General features: G+C 34.1%; 1 protein-coding gene across 5 annotated transcripts; it reads left to right on the top strand.

The window, feature by feature from the left end:
• The first annotated feature begins 4,172 nt into the window (after positions 1 to 4,172).
• LOC115983805 (E3 SUMO-protein ligase SIZ1) lies at positions 4,173 to 23,415 on the top strand. Of its 5 annotated transcripts, none has more exons than XM_031106647.1 (18): positions 4,173 to 4,307; positions 4,515 to 4,642; positions 6,330 to 6,410; positions 7,857 to 7,899; positions 8,882 to 8,957; positions 12,454 to 12,616; positions 12,788 to 12,918; positions 15,490 to 15,558; positions 15,763 to 15,850; positions 15,955 to 16,030; positions 16,127 to 16,200; positions 16,440 to 16,547; positions 18,925 to 19,086; positions 20,669 to 20,773; positions 20,860 to 20,940; positions 21,034 to 22,207; positions 22,676 to 23,065; positions 23,146 to 23,415. In XM_031106647.1, the coding sequence occupies exons 2-17, from the start codon at positions 4,619 to 4,621 to the stop codon at positions 22,813 to 22,815; spliced, it is 2,595 nt and encodes an 864-aa protein (XP_030962507.1). In that variant the 5' UTR covers positions 4,173 to 4,307; positions 4,515 to 4,618; the 3' UTR covers positions 22,816 to 23,065; positions 23,146 to 23,415. The 5 variants fall into 5 exon arrangements, with proteins under 5 accessions (XP_030962507.1, XP_030962504.1, XP_030962498.1 ...); XM_031106644.1 differs by having other exon boundaries at positions 4,173 to 4,352; XM_031106638.1 differs by having other exon boundaries at positions 4,227 to 4,307; positions 4,593 to 4,642.
• Positions 23,416 to 23,672: the final 257 nt, after the last annotated feature.

Genomic DNA, 23,672 nt, shown 5'->3' with positions numbered 1-23,672 from the left:
AAAACACTAACCCTTATACTAGGGGTGGCAAATGGGTGGATTTGGGTGGACATAATTGGGTTGGGTATATAAAACCTATTTATCCATTAAAACCCATTTAAGTAATTGTTTCTAACCCAAATCCAACCCAACCCAATTATTATGGGTAAACTCCAACCCACCCAATTATCAAAATTACCAAAATGCCACTAAAGTGAAAATTACCAAAGTACTCTAAAATTTTCAAAAATGACCAAAATACCCCCAAATTTAAAATTACCAAAATACTCCCAAAACCCAAAAAATGACCAAAATACTCTTGAAACCTAAAAATTACCAAAATACCCCCGAAACACAAAAAATGACCAAAATACTCTTGAAACCTAAAAAATGACAAAAATACCCCTGAAACCCAAAAAATGACCAAAATACTCTTGAAACCTAAAAAATGATCAAAATACCCCTGAAACCCAAAAAATGACCAAAATACTCCTGAAACCCAAAAAATTACCAAAATACCCCCGAACCCAAAAAATGACCAACATACCCCGAAACCTAAAAATTACCAAAATACCCCTGAAACCTAAAAAATGACCAAAATACACCCAAAACCCAAAAAATTACCAAAATACTCCTGAAATCCAAAAAATGACCAAAATACCCCCCAAAACCCAAAGAATGACCAAAATACTCCTAAAACCTAAAAAATGACCAAAATACCCCCAAAACCTAAAAATTACCAAAATAATCACGAAACTTACAAAATGACCAAAATACCCCTAAAATCTAAAAAATGATCAAAATACCCCTGAAACCTAAAAATTACCAAAATAATCACAAAACCTACAAAATGACAAAATACCCCCAGGAATCCAAAAAATGACCAAAATACTCTTGAAACCTAAAAATTACCAAAATACTCTAAAACCCATAAAATGACCAAAATACGCTCGAAACCAAAAAAAATTACCAAAATACCCCCTGAAACATAAAAAATAACCAAAATACCCCTATAACCCAAAAAATGTCCAAAATACCCCCCAAAACCTAAAAAATTACTAAAATAATATCGAAGCCTAAAAATTAACCAAAACAACGCCAAAACCTAAAAATGACCAAAATACCCCCGAAACTTTAAAAATGGCCAAAATAACCCCGAAGCCTAAAAATTGACCAAAACAACCTAGAAACCAAAAAATGATCAAAATATCCTCGAAACCTAAAAAATGATCGAAATACCCTCAAAACCCAAAAATTAACTGAAATATTCCCTGAAACCTAAAAAATGACCAAAGTACCCTTGAAACCTAAATATGACCAAAATAACCCCTAAACCTTAAAATGACCAAAATATCCTTGAAACCTAAAAAATGACCAAAATACCCCGAAATCTATAAAATGACAAAAATGCCCCTTAAACCTATAAGTTGATAAAAATACACCCTAAACCTAAAAAATTACCCAAATCCCTCCTAAAACTAAAAAATGACCAAAATACTCCCTAAACATAAAAAATGACCAAAATACCCCTTAAACCTAAAAATGACTAAGATAACTCGGAAACCTAAAGAATGATTGAAATATCCCCAAAACCTAAAAAGTTATTAAACGACCTCCAAAACTTAGAAAATTACAAAAAATGGCCCCAAAATCTAAAAGATAACGAAACACCCCTAAAACCTAAAAAATTAGTGACATTCCCTCAAAACCTACAAAATGACTGAAATACTCTTAGAACCTTTAATTTAATGAAAATACCCTCGAAACATCCAAAATACCCCAAACCCCTATTTTGTTAATTTTAGAGGCTTCGGGTGTATTTTGTTCATCTTATAGAATTAGTGGTATGTTGGTCATTTTAGATATTTTGAGGGGTATTTTGGTCGTTTTATAGGTTTAGAGGTATTTTGGTCATTTTAGGGGTTTTAGGGTATTGTTGGTAATTTTAGAGGTTTCAAGTTGTTTGTGGCCATTTTAGAGGTTTTGGGTTTATTTGGGTCATTTCAAAGGTTTAGGGATATTTTCGTCACTTTATAGGTTTAAGGGTGTTTTGGTCATTTTTTAGGTTTCATGGGTATTCTGGTAATTTTTTAGGTTTAGGGGGTATTTTGGTCATTTATAGTTTTAGGGGGGGTATTTTGGTCATTTTTAGGTTTCTAGATTATTTTGATCAATTTTTAGGCTTCGGGATTATTTTGGCCATTTTTTAGGTTTCGAGGGTATTTTTGTCATTTTTTAGGTTTCAGGGGTATTTTGGTCATTTTTTAGGTTTTGGGATTATTTTGGTCATTTTTTAGGCTTTGAGGTTATTTTGCCCATTTTCTAGGTTTCGGGGGTATTTTGGTTATTTTTTAGGTTTTGGGGTTATTTTGGTCATTTTTTAGGCTTTGGGGTTATTTTGCCAATTTTTTAGATTTCAGGGGAATTTTGGTAATTTTTAGGTTTCGGGGGTATTTTGGTAATTTTTTGGGTTTTGGGAGGTATTTTGGTCATTTTTAGGTTTTGGGGGTATTTTTGGTAATTTTTAGGTTTTGGGGGGTATTTTGGTCATTTTTTGCGTTTCGGGGGTATTTTGGTCATTTTGGTAATTTTTAGGTTTTGGGGGTATTTTGGTAATTTTTTAGGTTTTGGGGGTATTTTGGTAATTTTTAGGTTTCGAGAGTATTTTGGTCATTTTTTTTGGGGTTTGGGGGTATTTTGATCATTTTTTGGGTTTTGGGGGGTATTTTGATAATTTTTAGGTTTTGGGGTATTTTTGTAATTTTTAAGTTTTGGGGGGTATTTTGGTCATTTTTTGGGTTTCAGGGGGTATTTCGGTCATTTTTAGGTTTAGGTGTTATTTTGGTAATTTTTTAGGTTGAGGGAGTATTTTGGTAATTTTAGTAGTTTTGGGGCATTTTAGAGTTTAATGATTTGTAGAAATGATAGTTGAATCATAATTGGGTCTAATTGGATATCCAATTAAAACCCAATAAACATTAATGTTAATTAGGTTAATACCCATTTAACCCGATTAAAAATTGGGTGGATTTGGGTCTCATTTAAGTGGGTGGATTTGGGTGGGCAAATACGTTTGGGTTGATTTTGCCACTCCTATCTTATACCCATTATTGTGAATATGAAGATTATGAAGGGGAAGATGATGAACATTATTTCTTTGAAGAATGTTGTTTAACAGAGGATGAAGATCATGATTTCTTTAATAGTGAAGAAGTTTCAACACACAATGAAGACTGGGAGCATACTGGCATGGAAATAAGAATTGTTGAGGATGATGATTTGATTTATTCCGAGAGAAATAATTCATTGTATGGATTTCCACATTCTAAATTTGGGTCATTAACCCCATACACAGATGAAGAAGACAATCCTCGCGATAGATGTGCATTGTTGGAGAAGCAAATCATGTTTCATGATTTTAAGAAACTCACCATCCAAGACTCAGAGGAAGAACCTATTAATCCAAACCAGGAGGAGGATGCAGACTATATGGGTATATCCAGTGAGGATTTTAAGGATGACCCGATGGAGATAGATGAAAAAAAAAAAAAAAAAAAAAAAACCTTCCAAAGTTTTTTTTTAAAATTATCCATTATTGGGATAAAAACAAAAAAATGGACAAATGCCAGCGTAGCGTGCCGACTGTGGCCTATCAACTCAAAAAAGAAAAAAGAAAAAAGAAAAAAAAAAAAAAGAAAAATAAAAAAGGCGACTCTATGAAAAGTGGTTCGTGTCTCACTGCGTGCGTGTCTAGGGGGGACGCATTTGCAACTTGCAGTCCATCTTCTCTTGTTTGTGTTGCTTTGAAATTCACACCTTTTTTTCTGTGGGACCCACTCGTGGTGGACTTTCACTCCACCCCTATGATCACGCCACGTCAATACCTAACATTATAACCCCACATTAATTAAAGTACTTAATTCGATTCCCACGAATAAAGAGGTCAAAGAAAAAATAAAAAAAATGCAAAATCTTCCGAGCCGTTTGATTCCTCTTTCTCATCTAGATTGCCAACGTGGCAAAACCAAACAGCCTAAGACCACGGAGAGAAAAACACCCCTATCCCGCACCCGATAATTCCTTGGAGCAAAAGCGCGTGCCACATAATCTTTACACGTGAGCGCACCGAAGCCGAACCCGGACTTGTCCTCATGAAAAAAACCGGATTGGATAATCGTCGATAGGTCCGAACTTTGTAGAAAGAAATTGGGGGATTTGGTTTTCTGGTTGGGTCATTGGTCAAAAAAGAAACGCGATACGCAAAACGCAAACAGGTCAGAGAGAGTACGATTGGGAAGAAAGAGAAAAAAAAAAAAAAAAAAGTCGGCGTGAGTTTCCTAAATCCTTATTTCCAATCGGCCCTCAATTTCTTCGTAAGATTTCAATCGATTCTCAAAATTTTTTCACTTAGGGTTTTGATTTTCGATTTCTAAATTTCCTTTGATTAGTTTTTTTTTTTTTTAATATATATATATAAAATCGATTGATTTTTTTTTTTTTTTTTGTGTGTATAATTTTGATTTTTTTTTTATTAGATCGATTGTTGTTTTCGGAGCACTATGAGGTCGGTTTTGTTGGTTTGCTGACTGGTAATCCGTTTGTTTCGACTACAGGCTTTAATTTTTTGGGGTTAAGAAAAATGGATTTGGTAGCTAGTTGCAAGGTATTTAGCTACTTTTCTGTTTTTAATTTTAATTATTTTATTTTTTTTTCCACTGTGTTTAGTTTGAACTTTTAAATTTTACCGTTTGTTTATGTTTGTGTTAGTTTGTAAAATCATACCGTTTGTTAATATGATTACTGTTGAGATGGAATTTACGCCGCGCGATCGTGCGGCTTACATGATGTGTTGAATTCAGCTGACTAGTTAATGCCACGGTATTGTTGTGCTTGGTTTGGATATTGATATAGTTTCTCTCATCTCATGTTTTTTATAATTTTTTTTTTCCTGAATACTATTTGGTAACTCATTTCGTATCCATAAACTTTTCAATCAATTATTATTTTTCATTTGAGAGTGGATGAATGAATTGTAGGATATTTAAGATAATCATAAACTTTAAATAAGAAACTAATACATGCATCATGCTAAAAGAAGAAAGGAAGAAAAAAACTGATACATCCTCTTTATGGAATGTAAACATTATTCTCCTTATGATAACCACACAGCATTCTAAAAAAATTAAAACAAGCGAAATCGCATTATTGTGAACGAAAAGACAGTATGACCATCAACTCAAATTTCACTTATCGTCATCCTTAAGGACCTCATTCAGATTGAAACTCACCACAGTTGAAGGAGGCTTTAGTCCCTTCCATGAACGGTTGTGATGCTTCTTCATGTGGCCACATATAGCCCTTAACCTGTCGTATGTTAGTATTGCTAGTTGGTTACTATAAAGTGGATGCTGCTAGGTACGGAAAGAAAGTAAGCTCAACCGTTACTTTTGAGGTAAAATTGTTGCACAGCTTGTGTATGTTTTCTATGCGACTGCTGCAACCTCCATTCATTTCAAGATGTGTCCCAAGCAATACATGCAGCGTTATTACTTTTTTTTGATGAATTCCAATTTTGAATTTGTATAAACTCGTTTGTTGTTAACTATAGGATACTTCATGGTAGTTGTTGTTGGACTAAATGGCGTCTCCTCCCCCATGATTAAATGGTGGGGAGACTGGAGTGAGCTGTGTATTGAAGTATCCGTAAAAAGAAAGGAGCTTGTTTACTTCGTGTTCTTGTTTCAAGCTATAAGCAAACATCGGGAAATGTCGTTTGAGTCGATAAATTGATATAAATGTTTTTATCTATTTGTTTACTATGCTGTTCACTAAAGGAGATATGAATAGAATGACGGAACAAAATAAATGTGCTTAAACCCTGACTAGTCTCTCGAGGATCCATAGCTGACTTCAAAAATTATGAGATGAAGGCTTGGTTGTTATTGCTGTATTGCTCACCAAAGAAGGTGATTTGATGTGTATAGAATATAGGTTGGTGCCAGGTTAATCTCGTTCTCCCCTTCTCATACCTGGCACCCTTAATGAGCAATTTGTGGAGGTGATTATCTGTATTCTTTATGGATTTATATCTTTTAAATCAAAGTGCATACTTTTCAAAGCACATAAACGCAGATTAGGAAAGAAGATATCTGGAAACTGATTAGATCTGGAATTTGTTGAGATTTCACTATATGGAGCTTTAAATATACTCAACCTTAAATCTGGAAAGGAAGGAGCATGTAATTTTTTTAGTTTTCAGTTAAACTTTCTTGATCCTGTATTTTTAAGATTGTTGGTTGGCATTTATCTATTTGAGTATTTTTATGTCAAGTTCCTGTTTCTGCTTGTAGGATAAATTAGCTTATTTCCGAATAAAAGAGCTCAAGGATGTCCTCACTCAATTAGGTCTTTCAAAGCAAGGGAAGAAGCAGGTGAGATGCCAGAATTATTGCTTTTGTTGCTACTGTCATCATTATCTTAAGTGCAAATATGGCTGTGTAAAATGAAAAATGAAGCTGCCTGGAGTGTTGGATCTCATCTAACTGTGCTTTCACATTCTGTAGCTTGTAATTGCTATATATATGCATTCCTTTGTTGAGGATTTCACTTAGCCCATGGGCACAATGGGCTAGGCATAATGGGCTATTAATTAGTTAATGGGCCGGGTCGGGTTGGGCCGAAAGAGAAAACCTCAGCCCATGACCCTCCCCATGGGCAATGCCCATTTAGTCTTTAGCGAGTTGGGCTATTGGGTTGGGCCTAATGGGCTACCCATGGGTTTGTGTTAGCATATTATTTTATTATTTTTATAAGGAAAGAATCAATTTTTTGTAAGGGAATAATCAATCTATTTTTTAAAGGAAAGAATTAAAGAATTTAATACTTAATTACAATTTTTTTTTATAGTCAAATCTATTTAATTTTTTGTTTTGTTGATGGAACCTATTTTAAAATTTTTTTTATTAAGGCTTTAAATAGTTTTTTATTTTTATCTTTAATAAAAAAAAAAGGTCAAATGGTTAATTCAAATTTGCTAGACTACTAGAAAAATATATATTTAGTAAACTAAGGTTAGCACAATTATTTTGAGTACCTTAGTGGTTGAGGGAGTTCTCTTAAGAAATTCCTCTATAATATCTCAAGATCAATCCTTCATACACTTCCTATATATTTTTGTTATGAATTATGAGTTATTGGGCTGGGCCAATGGGCTAGGCAATGGGTTGGGCTACTGGGCTAGCCCACCGGGTACCCATGGGCATAAAAACTAGCACATGGCCTGACCCACTGGGCTAGTAGGCTACTCATGGGCCTCAATAACAACGGGTCGGACAGCCCATTAGCCTGGTGGGCTGTTGGGTTTTTGGGTCCGTCGGGTTTCTGGGTCGGGTTGTGGGCTGTTGGCTATTTGATTTCACTGTTCTTTTTTCCCTTTCTCTCTGTTTAAATTTTGTCACAATTTATTAAGGTGATGCTTCTGGCTGCAGTACCCAGTTATCAATGATTTTTAATAGTACCTTTTTGCACCTCATAGTATGCTTGCTTTATTTGGAATTTGTCTCTTTCTCATTGTTCCCCGTTATGGCATTTGCACTGCCAATCTGAGCTTGGATTGCTTGAGTTTTGCAAAGGTCAAGATGAATAGATTCCATCATCTGTGTAATCTCCTTTCATTTTTGTATTCAAGTGGGTATGACTAGCTGGACTTTCTGCAGAGATGAAATAAAACCCGCAAAAAATTTAGCCCAAATTTGGCTGATTCATTATTTATCCATTTATGAGCCTGTGTATCGCAATGAATTTTTTATACACTATCTTTTATATTTCTAAATTATATGGAATGAAATACTTGAATTGTTTATGAATATTGGATGTAGGATCTTGTTGATCGGATTTTAGCCATCCTCTCTGATGAACAAGGTAAAAGCCTTCTTCCATTATTTCTTTGCGAATTCAAATGTTTAAATTGAGCAGAGTTGCTACTTTAAATTTCATGTTATTTTCCTAGTTGTGTCACTCCCCCCCCCCCCCCTCCCCCACCTTTTTCTCTCCTCCTCTTTCACGGGTAGCTGCCTGTGGTATTAGAGTAGGTCCTGCTCTCCATAATGGAATCTTCTTACCAACATGGAAACTGATAAGCCCTATGATTCTAGTATCATAGAATCTCAAGATGTTGAATTCAAATCTTATTTGAAAGAATAGTTTGTAGTCAAGGAGTTGTGATTTCTCAAAGGATCTTATTACATGTAAAGGCTAACCTTTTTTTTGGACTTAGTACTCCCCCTATCCCATTTTGTTTGTCCCATAGTCCATTTTTGGCTGTCCCAAAATGTGTCCAGTTTTATAAGTTAACAGCCATTAATTTACTAAATCCCCAATGTACCCCTTGATTTATTAAGGTTTAATTTTTGGAAGTTTATAGCCAATGAGCTATAGCTCAACTCACTTCCTCCTCCCATAATAATGGGATGGAGGGTGACTGGCTGGGGTTGTGGGTTAAAAAGACCCATTGAGTGTGTGTGTAACTCTCCAGTAAAAAAATTCTTCAAAGTTTTAGGGGCGATTTTGAAAATTTATACATTAAATAATTTTCTCTATAAAAGTTAGCTTTTCTAAATTGGACAAACAAAGTAGGGCCGAGGAAGTATTTGTTTGTATTTTAAGCATCTGTTAATTCTTTGAACAAACTTAGTTATTCTTTTCCATTGATGCCATATATTCAAGTTATTTTTTTACCATTCTTTTCAATTAATGTGGATGTGTCATTTTGCTTGGTGGTGAGGGAGTTGAATATAGCTGTCTATCTGTAATGCTTAGGAATATTTGGTAATCTTGTTAGCTCTTGTGAGTGCTTTTTACTTCAGATTTTGTACTTTAGTTTTATTATTCCCAAATGTAACAGGACACAGCAAAATGTGGCCCAAGAGAAATGCTGTTGATAAGGAACGAGTGGCAAAACTAGTGGATGACACATACAGGTTTGCCTTCTGTATAATGTATTTCTTCCATTATTTGATTGGCAATGTTATTGATGGTCTGGAAAGCACGGACACAGCATTTGGGCTGCTGTGCCTGTGTCCAACATGTATAGGACACGGGAAACGCGTTGGACATGGCTGCATGCATGTCCCAGCCATTTGTTTTGTTGAAAAATGGCAGGACATGGCAGGTACACGGTTGGAACATGGCCTGTGCCCAAAATTAAAATAGCTGAAACACACTACCTCTCATGCCAATGTCCTCCCACTTCTTCCTCTCACGCCGATCTCCCCCGCCGATCTTCTTCTTCTTCCTCCTCTCATGTCGATCTTCTTCTCCTCTTCCTCCCACGCTGACAGGGACGGAGCCATTCATTGGCTTGGGGGGGGCAATGGCCTTCCCTAAATTTTGAAAAAAAAATCATTAGTATATATATGGTAACCTAATTTTTAGCAATTTGACTCAATAAAATTAAACTTGCCCCTTCAAACCAAAGAAAAGACTCAAAAAAAGAAAAGAAAAGGCCCATAAAAAATTACTGATCTAAAATTCAAAAAACAAATTAGATAGCCCAAAAATATTAACTCAACAACAAAATCAATAATAAAAAGTTAAAGAAAACTTAGCCCAATCAGCAAATTTTACCAAAAGATTAGCTCAGCCCTTAAAAATATTTGAAACAAAATCAATGTGAATCTTACATACCAAATCATTCCATCAAATTCCAAAAAAAAAAAAAAAAAAAAAAACTAAACTAAACTAAACGTGAGAGACAGAGAGAGTGAAAGATGCAGCAGCTTTGAGCTTGATTGTTGAGACTTGAGCTCTGGACAATGAGTGTCGAACCTGATGAGTTTCTGAGATCGAGCAGTGTACCTTCTTCTTCTTCTTCTTCTTCAGCTGTTAGATCTAATTTTCTCTTTTACAGTATTCCCCCTTTGCCCTTTTTCCTTATTTTGTTTGTGTGTACCTTTTTATTGTTTTGTTTGCCTCACATTGTTACACATGAAAAGCTATTTTATCTCCAGCCATCCACGTGAACAAAAGATGTCTAAATAGGTGCTTCTTTTCAAATTTCTCTCTTTTATGAGTTAAAGTCCACTGCCTATCAAGGCAGGTAGTTAACTTTTTACAATTCGATTTCATTATCTAGGTAGACAGTAGACACATGTATATATGATATAATTGGCTAGGCTTTAATATGCTTCTAAAAGAACTTTTCTTCTGTATCTATTTATATATATATATTTATATATAAGCGCAAATGCGCTAAATCACTCTAGCTACAGTGCTTTGGTTTCGTAAGCCTTTTTTTTTTTTTTTTCCAAGTTTTGAACAGTAACTACTGGCACTGTAGCTACAATAGCTACCTTTTTTTTTTTTTTTTTTTTTTTTTTTTTTTTTTAATTTATTTATTTATGTAAGCGGGTATATATATATATATATATATATTGTTATACTGACACAGTAAATTTCACAATATTTTCATAATTATTAACGTTTGCGAATGCGCTACAGTGCTTTGGTTTCGTGAGCCATTTTTTTTCCAAGTTTTGAATAGTAACTACAGTTTTTTTTTTCTTCAGTAATCGGTTTTTTATTTTTTTATTTTTTTTAAATATTTTTGTAAACTGGTATATATATATATATATTGTTATACTGACACAACAAATTTCACAATTATTGACGTGTCAATTTCTTACAAGTCGAAATAAAATAATAAAATATGAGACTGTGACTAATCACAACTAAAAATAAATGTTTGGAGAAAATGTTACAACACTTATTGTGCAGTTCTTTTGGTTTATTCAACTGGCACGGTAGCTATAGTGCCTAAAGTTATTTATTTATTTATTTTTCTAAAGTAATCTGTTTGTGTTTTTTTTTTCTTTTAAATATTTATGTAAGCTGGTATATATATTGTTATATTGACACAACAAATTTCACAATTATTGACGTGTCAATTTCTTACAAGTCGAAATAAAATAATAAAATATGAGATTGTGACCAACCACAACTAAAAATAAATGTTTTGAGAAAATGTTACAACACTTATTGTGCAGTTCTTTTGGTTTATTCAACTGGCACGGTAGCTAAAGTGCCTAAATTTTTTTTTTCTTTTAAATATTTATGTAAGCTGGTATATATATTGTTATACTGATAAAACAAATTTCACAATATTTTCACAATTATTGACGTGTCAATTTCTTATAAGTCGAAATAAAATAATAAAATATGAGATTGTGACCAACCACAACTAAAAATAAATGTTTTGAGAAAATGTTACAACACTTATTGTTATCACAATATTTTCACAATTGTTGAGATCTTAGTTTCTTTTAGATCAAATAAAATCTTAGTTTCTTTTAGATCAAATAAAAAAAATGCTAAATCCACAACATTTTAACATTAATTTCTACAATACCTAAAGTTTGTTTGTGTTTTTTTTTTTTTTAATATTTATGTAAGTTGACATACCTATTAACTATATAAAAAGAGCCAAAGGCTCATGAATAGTATTTTTTTTGGTTTATTCAATTAGTGAGGTGCACTTTTTTTTTCCCTTCAAGTATGCCAGTTGGTTTGAGCTTTGTTTTTGTTTTTTTTTTTTTTAAGATATGTTTACTTTGTACTTGCAATGCAAGTTTACATTGTAAATACACAAAAGTGGTTAATATTATACACATTTGCACAAAAAATGGTAAATATTGTAAATGTGTACAAAATTTGCCAATTTTTTTGTGCTTACAATATAAATTTACATTGTAATTAAGTACAATATATACATAGAGATATTATGAAAATGTTGTGATGCATGTGTCAATTCCTTATGGGTCAAAATAAAATAATAAAATATTATTCCGAGATCTAGCACAACTAAAAATGTCGTGACATTTTGTTGTTATTACAATATATTCACAACTATTGAGGTGTAAGTTATAGGTCAAAATAAAATAATAAAATATTGGACTAGGATCTATCACAGTCTTATACGAATGAGATTAACTTTTTATGACATAATTATCAAAATTCTTAAAATTAATGTCTCTTTTGATTAATGTTAATCTCTATGTATTTTAAAAATCGAATGATTTTTATTTTTATTTTGTGATACAAATAAAATCTAAAATTGACATGTGTTGCCCTGACTAGTAATTATTTAAAAACAAATAATATTTTTTTATGAAAAAATTTTATAAGCTTTGAAAAAAAATATTTATATATATAATTAATTAATATACTTATCCCCGCTGTACCTGTGTCCTAATTTTTCAAAAATTGCCGTGTTGTACCTGTATTGGTACCCATACCCGTATACGTGTCCGTGCTTCCTAGTTGATGGTAATGCTACATATTGGCTTTCTAATACCTCTACTTAGTATTTAGTTGTACTTCTATGGCTAATAATACCTGGTCTGCTCAAATAGCATGCTTTAACTCCTTTCTTTGGCCTCTTTCCCCTCTTTGACATACATGCATCTTTTGTATTCCCAGAAAAATGCAGGTATCTGGGGCTACTGATTTAGCATCAAAGGCACCAGGCGTGTCAGATAGTAGTAATGTGAAAGTTAAAGGGGAAATTGACGAACACTTCCAACCAGAGACAAAGGTTCGATGTCTTTGTGGGAATTCATTGGATATAGAGTCAATAATTAAGGTATAGTTAATAGTTGATGCTTTTTCTCTCTCTCTAGACACTTGGATTGTAATTAATTCTATGGATGTGCAGTGCCATTCATTCTGATATATTGGTAATCACATAAGTTGTAATTGCTTCTAAGACATTCAATTGATTGGCAATGCATTGTGTCGCTGTTTTACTTTGCAGTGTGAGGATTCTAGGTGCAACGTGTGGCAACATATCGGTTGTGTTATAATTCCAGAAAAACCTATGGAAGGCAGCCCCCCAGTCCCCGACAAATTTTATTGTGAAATCTGTCGACTCAGTCGAGCTGACCCGTACGTATCTCATGTTCTATTTTGTTTTCTGAATTGCATGTGGGCATGCCATTACTGTTTTGTTTATTAAGTTTTTTGGTATGGCTATTTTGGTTTGGTACTGTACCTGTTGGCAGTCTTTTAGCCTCACTTTTTTGGGCCTTTTTTGCTTTTGTTGTTGGAAGGGGTTCTTTATCTGCTTTCTTTTGGGGTGTAATTTTTGAGGAGTCTCATCTGTATATGTAGGATTGTGTGATTGATTGTTTGGTCCCCATCTATATACTCCCGGTAAAGTTGGGTGACTATTTTTTGATATCAATAAGAATTTGCATTACTGATAAAAAAAAATTTAAAGGATTGGTTCAAGTTATACCTAGTGTAACTTTAATTAATGTTACACTAGTTAATATTTTTTTATTGGATGCGAATTTTTGATCAATCCACCGTTTGATTACATGTTCTTTTTATAAACCCCAACTTGCAAAATTTCAAGATGATCAGAGATCAATGGCTATCTTGTCTATAAATTGTTTATATTTCAAGTCTCTTTATATTCAAAATATATGTAAAAAAGAGTTTATAGATGGAATAGTAAATGACATCCAATTGGCATGAAATCGGGCATGCGTATTAAGAACTTAAAGACATGTAGTGCAATGGTTCAAGTTACACTTGGTGAAACTTGAAGCAATGTTACACCATTCTAATTTTGTAAAATACACTGTTGGAGTGCATGTTTTTTCTTATAACCTACATGCTTTCAAAGTTTCAACATGATTAGAAATCAATAGCTATCTCATTTATAAAATGTTTAAATTTCTAGTCTTTCTATATTAAAATTATACATAAAAATGAGTTTATGGATTGAATGGTAAATAACATCCAATTGTCATGAAATTTGGCATACATATTAAGAACATAGAGACATGTTTTAAATGATTCTCAGGACAATTTCTATTTGATTTGTGAAGTTACTCTAAAATTAAAACTTTCGATATTTTTGGAGATATAACAAAATCAAACTTTCTTGTGTGGACCTAAAAACTGGATGAGACATTGGTTCAATAGGGATGCTCTGATGCAGTAACTCTCTTGGTTTTTTGGTTGAAGCCAAAGGTTTATGAGGAAGAGGTCATGAATTTCTGGACCAGATAGTACTTTATCAAAGGGGGAAAAAACCTTTGGACCAGATTTTACAGTTAATAAATAAATTAGGCCATCCAAATATTGTTTAAAATATTTCAGTGCGATGGACGAAGTGCACAAGTGAAATTGAGTTTATATGATGGCTTTAGGTGCTGTTATGCATGATTGAAGAAGATGTTGAAAATGACTGATGATTCACTAGATAACATTACTCTAGTTAAAGCTGACTGGCAAGTTTGATTCCTGTAGGTGGCCTTAAAATGATGTGGAGTTATTTGAATTTAAAGTTAGTCGAAATGATAAAATATTTATATGATGTCTTGTTGCCACCATCTTTTCTTCTTGTGCTCCTGGCTTTTTCTTTACTTTAGTAAAATGAAGTTGACTTGGCTGTATGTGTACTTGTCTCCACTCACGTTAGCTGCATGCTAAAAATGATAGATTTGTTTAAATTTTATACATGCCTTTGGGGTTGGAATGATTTTTGTTTATGACATCTGTCATTGGCTTGATTCCCTACTTGATATTAGGAAAAGATAGTTGGAAGCAGGGAACTTAGTACCTATCATTTAATTACACATAATGCGAAGTTCTTCTATTGTGTAAATTAACAAAAATGTTAAATAGGTATATGCTATGGATGAAGAAGATATGATGACATTTTGACGTAGGACAACCACACTTACAATAGAACAAAAAGATAAACCCTAGGAGTCAGCACCTAAGGGTTGCTTGGAGTTAGCACCAAGCAAAACTGGAGTTGGCACCAGTGAAAAGAAAACACACGTTTTTAATAATTCTCCAAAAGCTGTTTTACAATAATCAGAAAAAGTTTCTAAATAGCTAACAATAAAAATGCATAAAGAAACCCTAATTATTAAATGCTCGGGCTTGCTTAATCTTAAGCCCAATAACTAATAGACCTTATCCATAAGGCCACATGTTGGGCCGTCTTCTTTTTGCTCTTCCTCCTATATGTGCGTATAATTGGGGGCTTGTACCTCGTGTCCGCACCACATTTTAGTTAACAAATTGTATGAAGAAAATGTTAAATTAGGAATAGGGTATTAATTTTGAAAATGGCATGATTTAGAAGTGGAGCTGTTGAGATACTTCATACTAGGCTTGAGATTTTATTTTTAGGTACAGCGATTCCTGACCTTGTTTGTACTTACTGTCGACTACAGCATAATGTGTCAAAAATGTATCTGCAACCTTTGAGGATTTCTGTTATTTTGAAGCTTTTATCTGGTTTTATATTTTTCTTTTTGGTATAATTCATTTGATTGAGGAGCCATCTCCTAATCATGCTATAAGTTGTTATGGTGCATATATATATATATATTTATATATTTGCCCCTCTTCCTCCGTGTTATATAACTTACTTTTTATGAACTTTTGGGAGCTCTAGTTTTGTATATTTGTGATTTGTTTATTTCTGTACAGATTTTGGGTTACGATGGCACATCCTTTATATCCTGTGAAGTTGATTACAACTAGTATTCCAACTGATGGGTGAGTTTGTCGTGTTTTTTCCTTTATGCTGACAATGGATCTCACTTTTTATCCTTCCTCTTATTAATGGTTTGTAAGTAGAGTGGAAATTTTCATTTAACTGTTTTGTGAGAGAGAGAGAGAGTAAATGTGTTTGGTCAATTATTGATCTAAAAACTTGATTTTTATATGTGGGTTTTTTTATAAACATTTTGTCTTGTCCAGTACGAACCCTGTGCAAGGTATGGAGAAAACATTTCAACTCACAAGGGCGGACAAGGACTTACTGTCGAAACAAGAATATGATGTTCAGGTCGGTTAGTATCTTGCAATTAGTGTATAGAATGATTTATAGTGAACTTACAACTGATTCAGTTGTAGATTTGTTGATTTGTGCATATTGATATTGTTTTTTAGGCCTGGTGTATGCTCCTGAATGACAAAGTTCCATTTAGGATGCAGTGGCCACAGTATGCAGATCTGCAGGTTAATGGTATGGCGATTAAGGCAAATGATATGCTTTTGTATGATCATGCTTTTAGGCTGTGTCTAAAGCAAAACTTTTGCTCATGTCTTATATAACTTACAGGTATGCCTGTTCGTACGATTAATAGACCTGGCTCCCAACTGCTTGGGGCTAGTGGTCGTGATGATGGTCCAATTGTGAGTTTCTTCCCCTGCTTAAATACAAACCTTTTCTTGTATTTACCAATGTCTTTATTATGGTCCAACTTGATATTTGTGTGTGCACCCATTTATTTATTTTTATATGCCAGATTTCTGTGTGTGATTGCTTATCAAATCACTATTTCTACATATTTCATACAATTATTGGTTTTATTTATTTATTAATAAATTCTAAGTTATTCATTTAGTTTATTAGTTTACTTTTGTTTTCTCAGATCACACCATATACGAAAGACGGAATTAATAAGATTTGCTTAACAGGATGTGATGCTCGCATTTTCTGCGTAGGTGTTCGAATTGTAAAGCGCCGCAGTGTTCAGCAGGTAGCTCTGATTTTTGCTTGAATTCAACTTGGAATAGTTTTCTTAGTTACAAAAGTTGTAGTTTCTTTAGTTATGCCTTTTGGTAATGGGAAGGGAAACTGCTATGCTGTCCTCTAAAATGCTGTTTTTATGGAACTTCAAAGATGGATTTTTAAATGGAACAATGTGCTGGGAAACTTCATGGCCCTTTGTCTTGAAATGAAAGTAAACTGTGATGCCTACTTCTTTTGATTTAGGAATCACATATATGATGCATTGATCATTAATCTTTATCAAGCATCTGGTTTGTTAGTGTTTGATGAGGGGGGAAAGGGGTTGGAATACCTTTTTATTCATCATCAGACGTTTGCTTGCTTTCTTCTCCATTTCTTGCTATAATCAGCTTTTTTATATTAGCGAGCATTTGATCATGTGGGAACCAATTGATGCAAATTAAAGTGAGAAAATTTACTTAAAAAAGGAAAAGGCAAGACAATCATTTTGTTTGTTTTTCAATTCTTGTAGCTATAAGTATTTTTTGAATAATTACTGATACTTTTGGCATTTTAGAAGCACAGAAAAACACCATTAAGACATGGCAATTCTTTAAAAAATAGGACATGACATGGGGTTTTATTACATATTATTTACAATAGGATTGGTGAAATTCTGGTTTGCTTGCTTTCTTCTTTATTTCTCATTTCAATCCAACATTTATATTACCAAGCATTTGATCATGCGGGTACTAATTGATGCAAATTGAAGTGAGAAAATTACTTATAAGAAAGAAAAAGGCAAGACAATCATTTTTTTTTTTGTCATTTAATTCTGGTAGCTGTAGATGTTTGTAGAATAGTTACTGTTGCTCTTAGCATCTAAGAAGCACGACACAAAACACAAATTATTGGAAAAATATGACATGACACAGTGGGAACATGGCAATTAATTAATTGATTAATATGTATTTTAGGTGTAATTAATATATTTTATGTTTAAAAAATAACTATAAAAATATTTCAACCAACAGAAATAATTTTTTTTAAAAAGTGATTAAGTGCTCTACTAAAAACAATAAGGCTGGGTTTGGATTCCACTGAAAATGTGCATCTGCGTTTTTTCTGTGGGTCCCGTGCACTGTTCATGGGACCCACAAGTACGGATTTCAGCACATTTTTCTTTTAAACTAGGTCCCATGGAACTATTCACACATTTAAAATTTATTTTGCTATAGTGTTTTCAGTTTTCAACAATAAGCGGTATCCAAACAAACCTTAATTGAAAAAAAATGCAATCAACTCTTCTACTGCCCTGTTTACCAATGCAAACTTAATCAAACAAATTTGACTATTTTTTAAGTTTTAACAATATCGTAAAAAAAGAAAAAGAAAAAAGCAAACCTGCAGAGAGCCAGAGAGAGGCCCAAAGCCCCAAACTTAGTGTCATTCCCCAAAGTTGCACATAAAAGGGGAAAAAGAAAAATCCTAACACAAATGCTTTTTCATGGCTGAGAGAAAAAGGGTCAAAATGCTACCATATTTAGCCAAGAGAGAGAAAGAGCAAGCAATTGTACTTCCAGTAGTGCTGATAACCACCAATTTGAGTCATTGGAGTTCAGATAATGAGCACTAGAGCAGATCATGAGAGGGAGAGAGAGAAGACAAGAGATAGTTTAATCTGATCTGGGACACAAGAAAGAGAGCGGAAGCGTTTTCTCTCTTGATTGTGGCTCAGATTTTAACCTCTTTTTTTCTGTCAACTTTTGCATGGCCGTTCTGGGAAGATGTCACAACTGCCCCAGCCATGTTCTCGGTGTGGCAGACACGACGTGCTTCTTAATTTGGCATTACCAAACTTTGAATCAATGATTCACATTTAGGGTGTGTAGCCTTTGGCTTATGATTATCTCTTACCTGGTTAGTGCTCTGGGAGACTGGAACTAGTGCTGGTGTTATTTTGTTGTGATTAGTTTGTCTATGTCTTCATTGTTGTATTGTTATGTTATTCTTTTGTAACTTGTGCCCATGGATCAAGTTAATTGCAACACTATAATGCCTGAGGAATGGCACTTGTAGTTTTGGGATATACTTTGAATGGTTTTATTTGATATAAATTTTGACTTTAGTATTTTATCATAATGAATATGTACACTAAATAATTTTCATGACATGTTTGGCCGAATTGATGTCTGAATAATTTAGCTGTAAGTTTTACATTCTGTTGAATTTTTAAATTGATAAAACCAGGTGGGTAAATTTGGGTCTTAATTCAAAGAAAAAAAAGAGATTAAAATAACTCACATTAAGAGCTCAAGAGTTATTGCTAACCTTCGTGTCACTGTTAATTGACCCACCAATTCCTTGGTTATCATCTGAGGTGTTGATTTTTCCTTGACATCCAGATCCTCAACTTAATTCCCAAAGAGTCTGATGGTGAGCGTCTCGAAGACGCTCTTTCTCGTGTTTGTCGTTGTATCGGTGGTGGAACTGCTACAGATAATGCTGATAGTGACAGTGATATAGAAGTTGTTGCAGATTATTTTGGCGTCAATCTACGTTGTCCTGTAAGTCCACTTCAAAATTTGTGAATTACAAATATTTTCTTTAATTTAGGCATGTAGTTATGCACTACGTACTTAAAAAAAAAAAGGTAGTTTACTTCACACTGGAAACATAATTAATCTTGATGTATATAAATATATATATATATATATATTTTTCATTTACCTGTCTTTCTTTTATAAAACTGGTAATCTGTCTGCTTTTAAGTTAATTTTAACTACTCAACCTGAAGGGGTAGCACAGTCGGTTGGGAATCATGCCTCTTTAAGCAGGTCACTAGTTTGAATCTTCCATTCCCCCTGCCCTGGGGGCTAAAACTTGCGTGTGTAAAGAAGCTAATTTAACAACTCAGGAAGCATTTAGTATGTTGTTAGTTCTTGAATTACACCTTTTCTCTTTTCTGTTTAGTGAAAAGCTTAACAAGCAGAATATGGGATGTCTTTATCTTACTGCATTACTTGTAAAGTATTTTGAAATGTTCTTGTGAAAGTTTCTGAAAAGAAGCAATCCAACTGGTTGGGCAAATTAATGGATTGCTGTTTATATTCTGTAATTAATAATTATAAGAGTTATAGTCATTACCTTGAAACCTGGAAAGGCTGCTACCATGTTCTCTGTGTATTCGTTTTTTATTATCATCTCTATGAAAAAGGTATACTAGGATTTCTTGTGGTAAAAAAACCTAGGATGGTTAAAATTAATGTCTAGTTTCTGTATGTAATATTACTTATTACTTTTTGCTTCATGCTTAATATACTGGTAGTGGTACAGGAGTTGACAAAGTTTAATGTTGAAATTTGAAGAGACATAATCACTCAAGTGCAAGGTGGTAGTATGCCTGAATGCCATCTCACTAGCACACTTAAAATCATGTGATTTGTTCATTTTGTTTATTGTTTTGATATGTGACTAAAATGAATGAGTAAATAATTGAGTAGAATATGATGATTATTGGTTAGAGTGGAAGCTTCCCCTTCTTCCCCCTTCCACATTTTCTTTGCTTCAAATTCTCTGCAAATGCACATTATCGTGATCATATATCTGCAGTTACCATCTGGTTTGACCAGTCAATAAACTAGCCTTATTCCCTTGACTTCCTTTCCATAATTTTTTATATTGTTTTATTGTAACCCCTGTATGTTGTGAATCACATTTGTGGTTTGTTGGTCTTATCATTTGACCTTGTATGGTCTTGGTGGTGCTATTATCCTCATGTGGTGCAGATGTGTGCTTTCTCTGGCATATGCCTTGGTGGCTTTTACAGATTTGGGGTAATTTTGTAGCGCATAAATATACTGCAGGATTCGTGATACAAAACACTTGAACATAATTCTACATATTTTGATTACTATTAAACCTGTATTGGGTTGTATTTTCTTTACTACATTGACCTAGAAGTGAATGGTTATTGCCAAGGTTTCTGCAATTGTTCTGATTTGCTATGTTTATGTTTATTTATGTTATTTCTGTATTTGATTGTATACCCCTATATACTCCTTGTGTACTCGGGTGTCTCTTGCCTTGATATTTATAAATCTTTATTACTTATAAAAAAAAATGTTTATTTGTTACTCTAATATGTAGATGAGTGGTTCAAGAATGAAGGTCGCAGGAAGATTCAAACCTTGTGTTCACATGGGTTGTTTTGATCTTGAGGTTTTTGTGGAATTAAATCAACGTTCTAGAAAGGTAAGCTTCAATACATAATGCTAAGCTTTTTTGGGTGGTCCTTTTGTAGTGAATTTTTTAAATGAAGCATTGGATTGTGGTTGCAGTGGCAATGCCCCATTTGTCTCAAGAACTATGCATTGGAGAATATCATTATTGACCCTTATTTCAATCGTGTTGCATCTCTGGTAATACATTTTCTGTTCTTTCTTGAGTTTAGAGTTGTCATAGGATTGTTGGTGAGATGTGTTGACACAATTTATTCTGTTATTGTGTTTCAGATGAGGGGTTGTGGAGAAGATGCAACGGAAATTGAGGTGAAGCCTGATGGTTCTTGGCGTGTAAAGACTAAAAATGAAACTGAGCGGAGGGATCTGGGGGATCTTGCACGGTGGCATTCTCCTGATGGTACTCTTTGTGTTTCTGATATGGAAGTTATATCAAAAATGGAAGGGATGAAGCAGATTAAACGGGAAGGTATTTCAGAAGGTCATACTGGTTTGAAACTCGGAATAAGGAAGAATTGTAATGGCTTATGGGAAGTCAGCAAACCTGAAGATGTGAATACGTCTTCTGATAATAGATTACAAGAGAGATTTGGAAACCATGAACAGAAAGTTATTCCAATGAGCAGCAGTGCCACAGGAAGTGAAGATCCAAGTGTAAATCAGGATCCTGAAGTGAATTTTGACATCTCTAACAACAATGTGATTGAGATGGATTCCATGTCTCTGAATGTTGATTCAGCATTTGGATTCGGGCGAAACTCCCCTGCAAAAGTTATTGTTCTCAGTGACTCGGAGGGAGAGGATGACATTTTAGCATCTTCTGAAACCATCTATAAGAAGAACCGAACTGATGCTGGTGGGATGACTTTTCCTGGAATTTCTGAAACATATCCAGAAGATCCTCTTGGAACTGGTGGATGTATGAGTCTTTTTAATGCCAATGATGATGAATTTGGGATGCCGCCCCTCTGGCCATTACAGCCTGGAACTCATGCAGGACCAGGTTTTCAGCTATTTAGTTCTGAGGATGTGCCAGATAGCCTAGTCAATTTACACCATGGTTCTATGAATTGTTCCACCTCTATGAATGGCTATACATTGACTCCAGAGACTGCGATGGGACCTTCTAACCTAGTCCCAGATTCTTCGGTTGGTCGTGCTGATACTGACATTAATGATGGTTTAGTCGATAATCCCTTTGCGTTTGCTGCGGATGATCCCTCGCTGCAAATATTTCTTCCCACAAGGCCTTCAGCTGCATCAGTAGAGACTGATATGAGAGATCAGGCTGATGTATCAAATGGTGTTCGTACTGAGGATTGGATTTCTCTTAGGCTTGGGGGTGGTGCCAGTGGCAGTAATGGCGAGTCTGCAGCTCCAAATGGATTGAATTCGAGACAGCAAATTCCACCTGGAGATGGTGCCTTGGATTCTTTGGCTGATACTGGTTTGTTCCCTTTCGACTTTGAATTGCTATAGCTCTTATAATTTCAGAGACAATATCCTGATAGGCAGTTTGGATAATGCTTCATGCTTGATCTTTTATACGAGTGTTTATGCTTTTGTTTGACACCATTGCCGTCACTTGGAATTTTGAATAGTAACAGATTATTCTAGTAGTTTCGGAAAGTTTCTACCAGACATTTTTCTCAGGATTTGAAGCCAGTTTTGGAATCTAGAGACAAGATGGGTTTTTATATTCCTTCATTTATTTATTTGCATGTGTGTGGTGCCATATTTTAGCCTGGAAGTTCCAGGGAATGATCCACTCATGAATCTTGATGTGCGGCATCAGCATGTGAATGCACTGTTTCAGTAATTTGATTTTGGAGACACTGAAACCTGGCCTTCTGCAAGTTTTCTGTTTAATCTCTTCAGAATTGTAGGGCTGATTGTTCTTTTCTTCCTGGTGCAGCTTCTTTGCTTCTTGGTATGAATGATGTTAAATCTGACAAGTCTAGTAGACAAAGATCAGAAGATAGCCCTTTCTCGTTTCCTCGCCAAAAACGTTCTAAGCCGCGGTTTTATCTTTCTATTGACTCCGACTCTGAATAGAGAAACTGGACCTTTTTAATAGATTGAATTTTTTCTAGGCTTAGAAAACATATCTTACAGTGATCTTATGATCCGCATAAACTCAAGTTCTGTATTAGTAGTCAAACAAAGTTGAGACATTTTGGTGCACATGGAATGGAATGGAAGTTTTGAATTTGGTACAAGGCATCTACGGCAAACAACACAAGAAAACTGTTATTACCTATTGAAAAATCTCTCCTGGCACCTGCAGATTTGTTTTCTGAAGTTGGTAAGTTACTGGTTTGTATGTCATTTCCAGTTGTCATTTATACTTGTAAGTTGTGTTTATAATAACTGTTGTTTTAACAGGTTTATTTCGTGCATTTCTGCTAAATTCTCATTGAAGATCTGCAGGTCCAGTGCTGGTAAATTGTATAGCAGATTGTCATTTTATTTTGAACAGTAGGAATTAAATCCTTTGGTTTAAAACCTTTGGATGTAGAAGGGGGAAACCCCTTAAGAATACATATATCTGTCATCTTGTCTCTGTTTTATGATGAGAGCAAATAGGCTGTAAATGTTCATTCAGATTCAGTTATTTATAGAAATAAGAAATCATCAGATGGGTGTTCCACGGAGTGTCGCTTTTCTCAATCCAGCTTCTTCTTCTTGTTTTTAATTTTTATTCTGTTTTTGATAAAATATTTTGTTAACAACAAAAATAAATACAATGATCCTTTCCGCAGGAAGGGATAAGAGAGATGGGTAAGTGCCCTTGTGCCAGGGAAGAGGCTGCCTGGTCACAGGCAATAAAATTTTAACCAGGATTTACATGAACACAACTTCAGACAGCAAAATACTTAAAACATAGACTGTCTTGGATTTTATTAGAGATA

Source organism: Quercus lobata, chromosome 1, assembly GCF_001633185.2.
Source record: "Quercus lobata isolate SW786 chromosome 1, ValleyOak3.0 Primary Assembly, whole genome shotgun sequence".
In the NCBI taxonomy this organism is placed as follows: Eukaryota; Viridiplantae; Streptophyta; class Magnoliopsida; order Fagales; family Fagaceae; genus Quercus; species Quercus lobata.
Note: the sequence above shows the minus strand (reverse complement) of the source record. Positions and strands in the feature narration are given on the sequence as shown.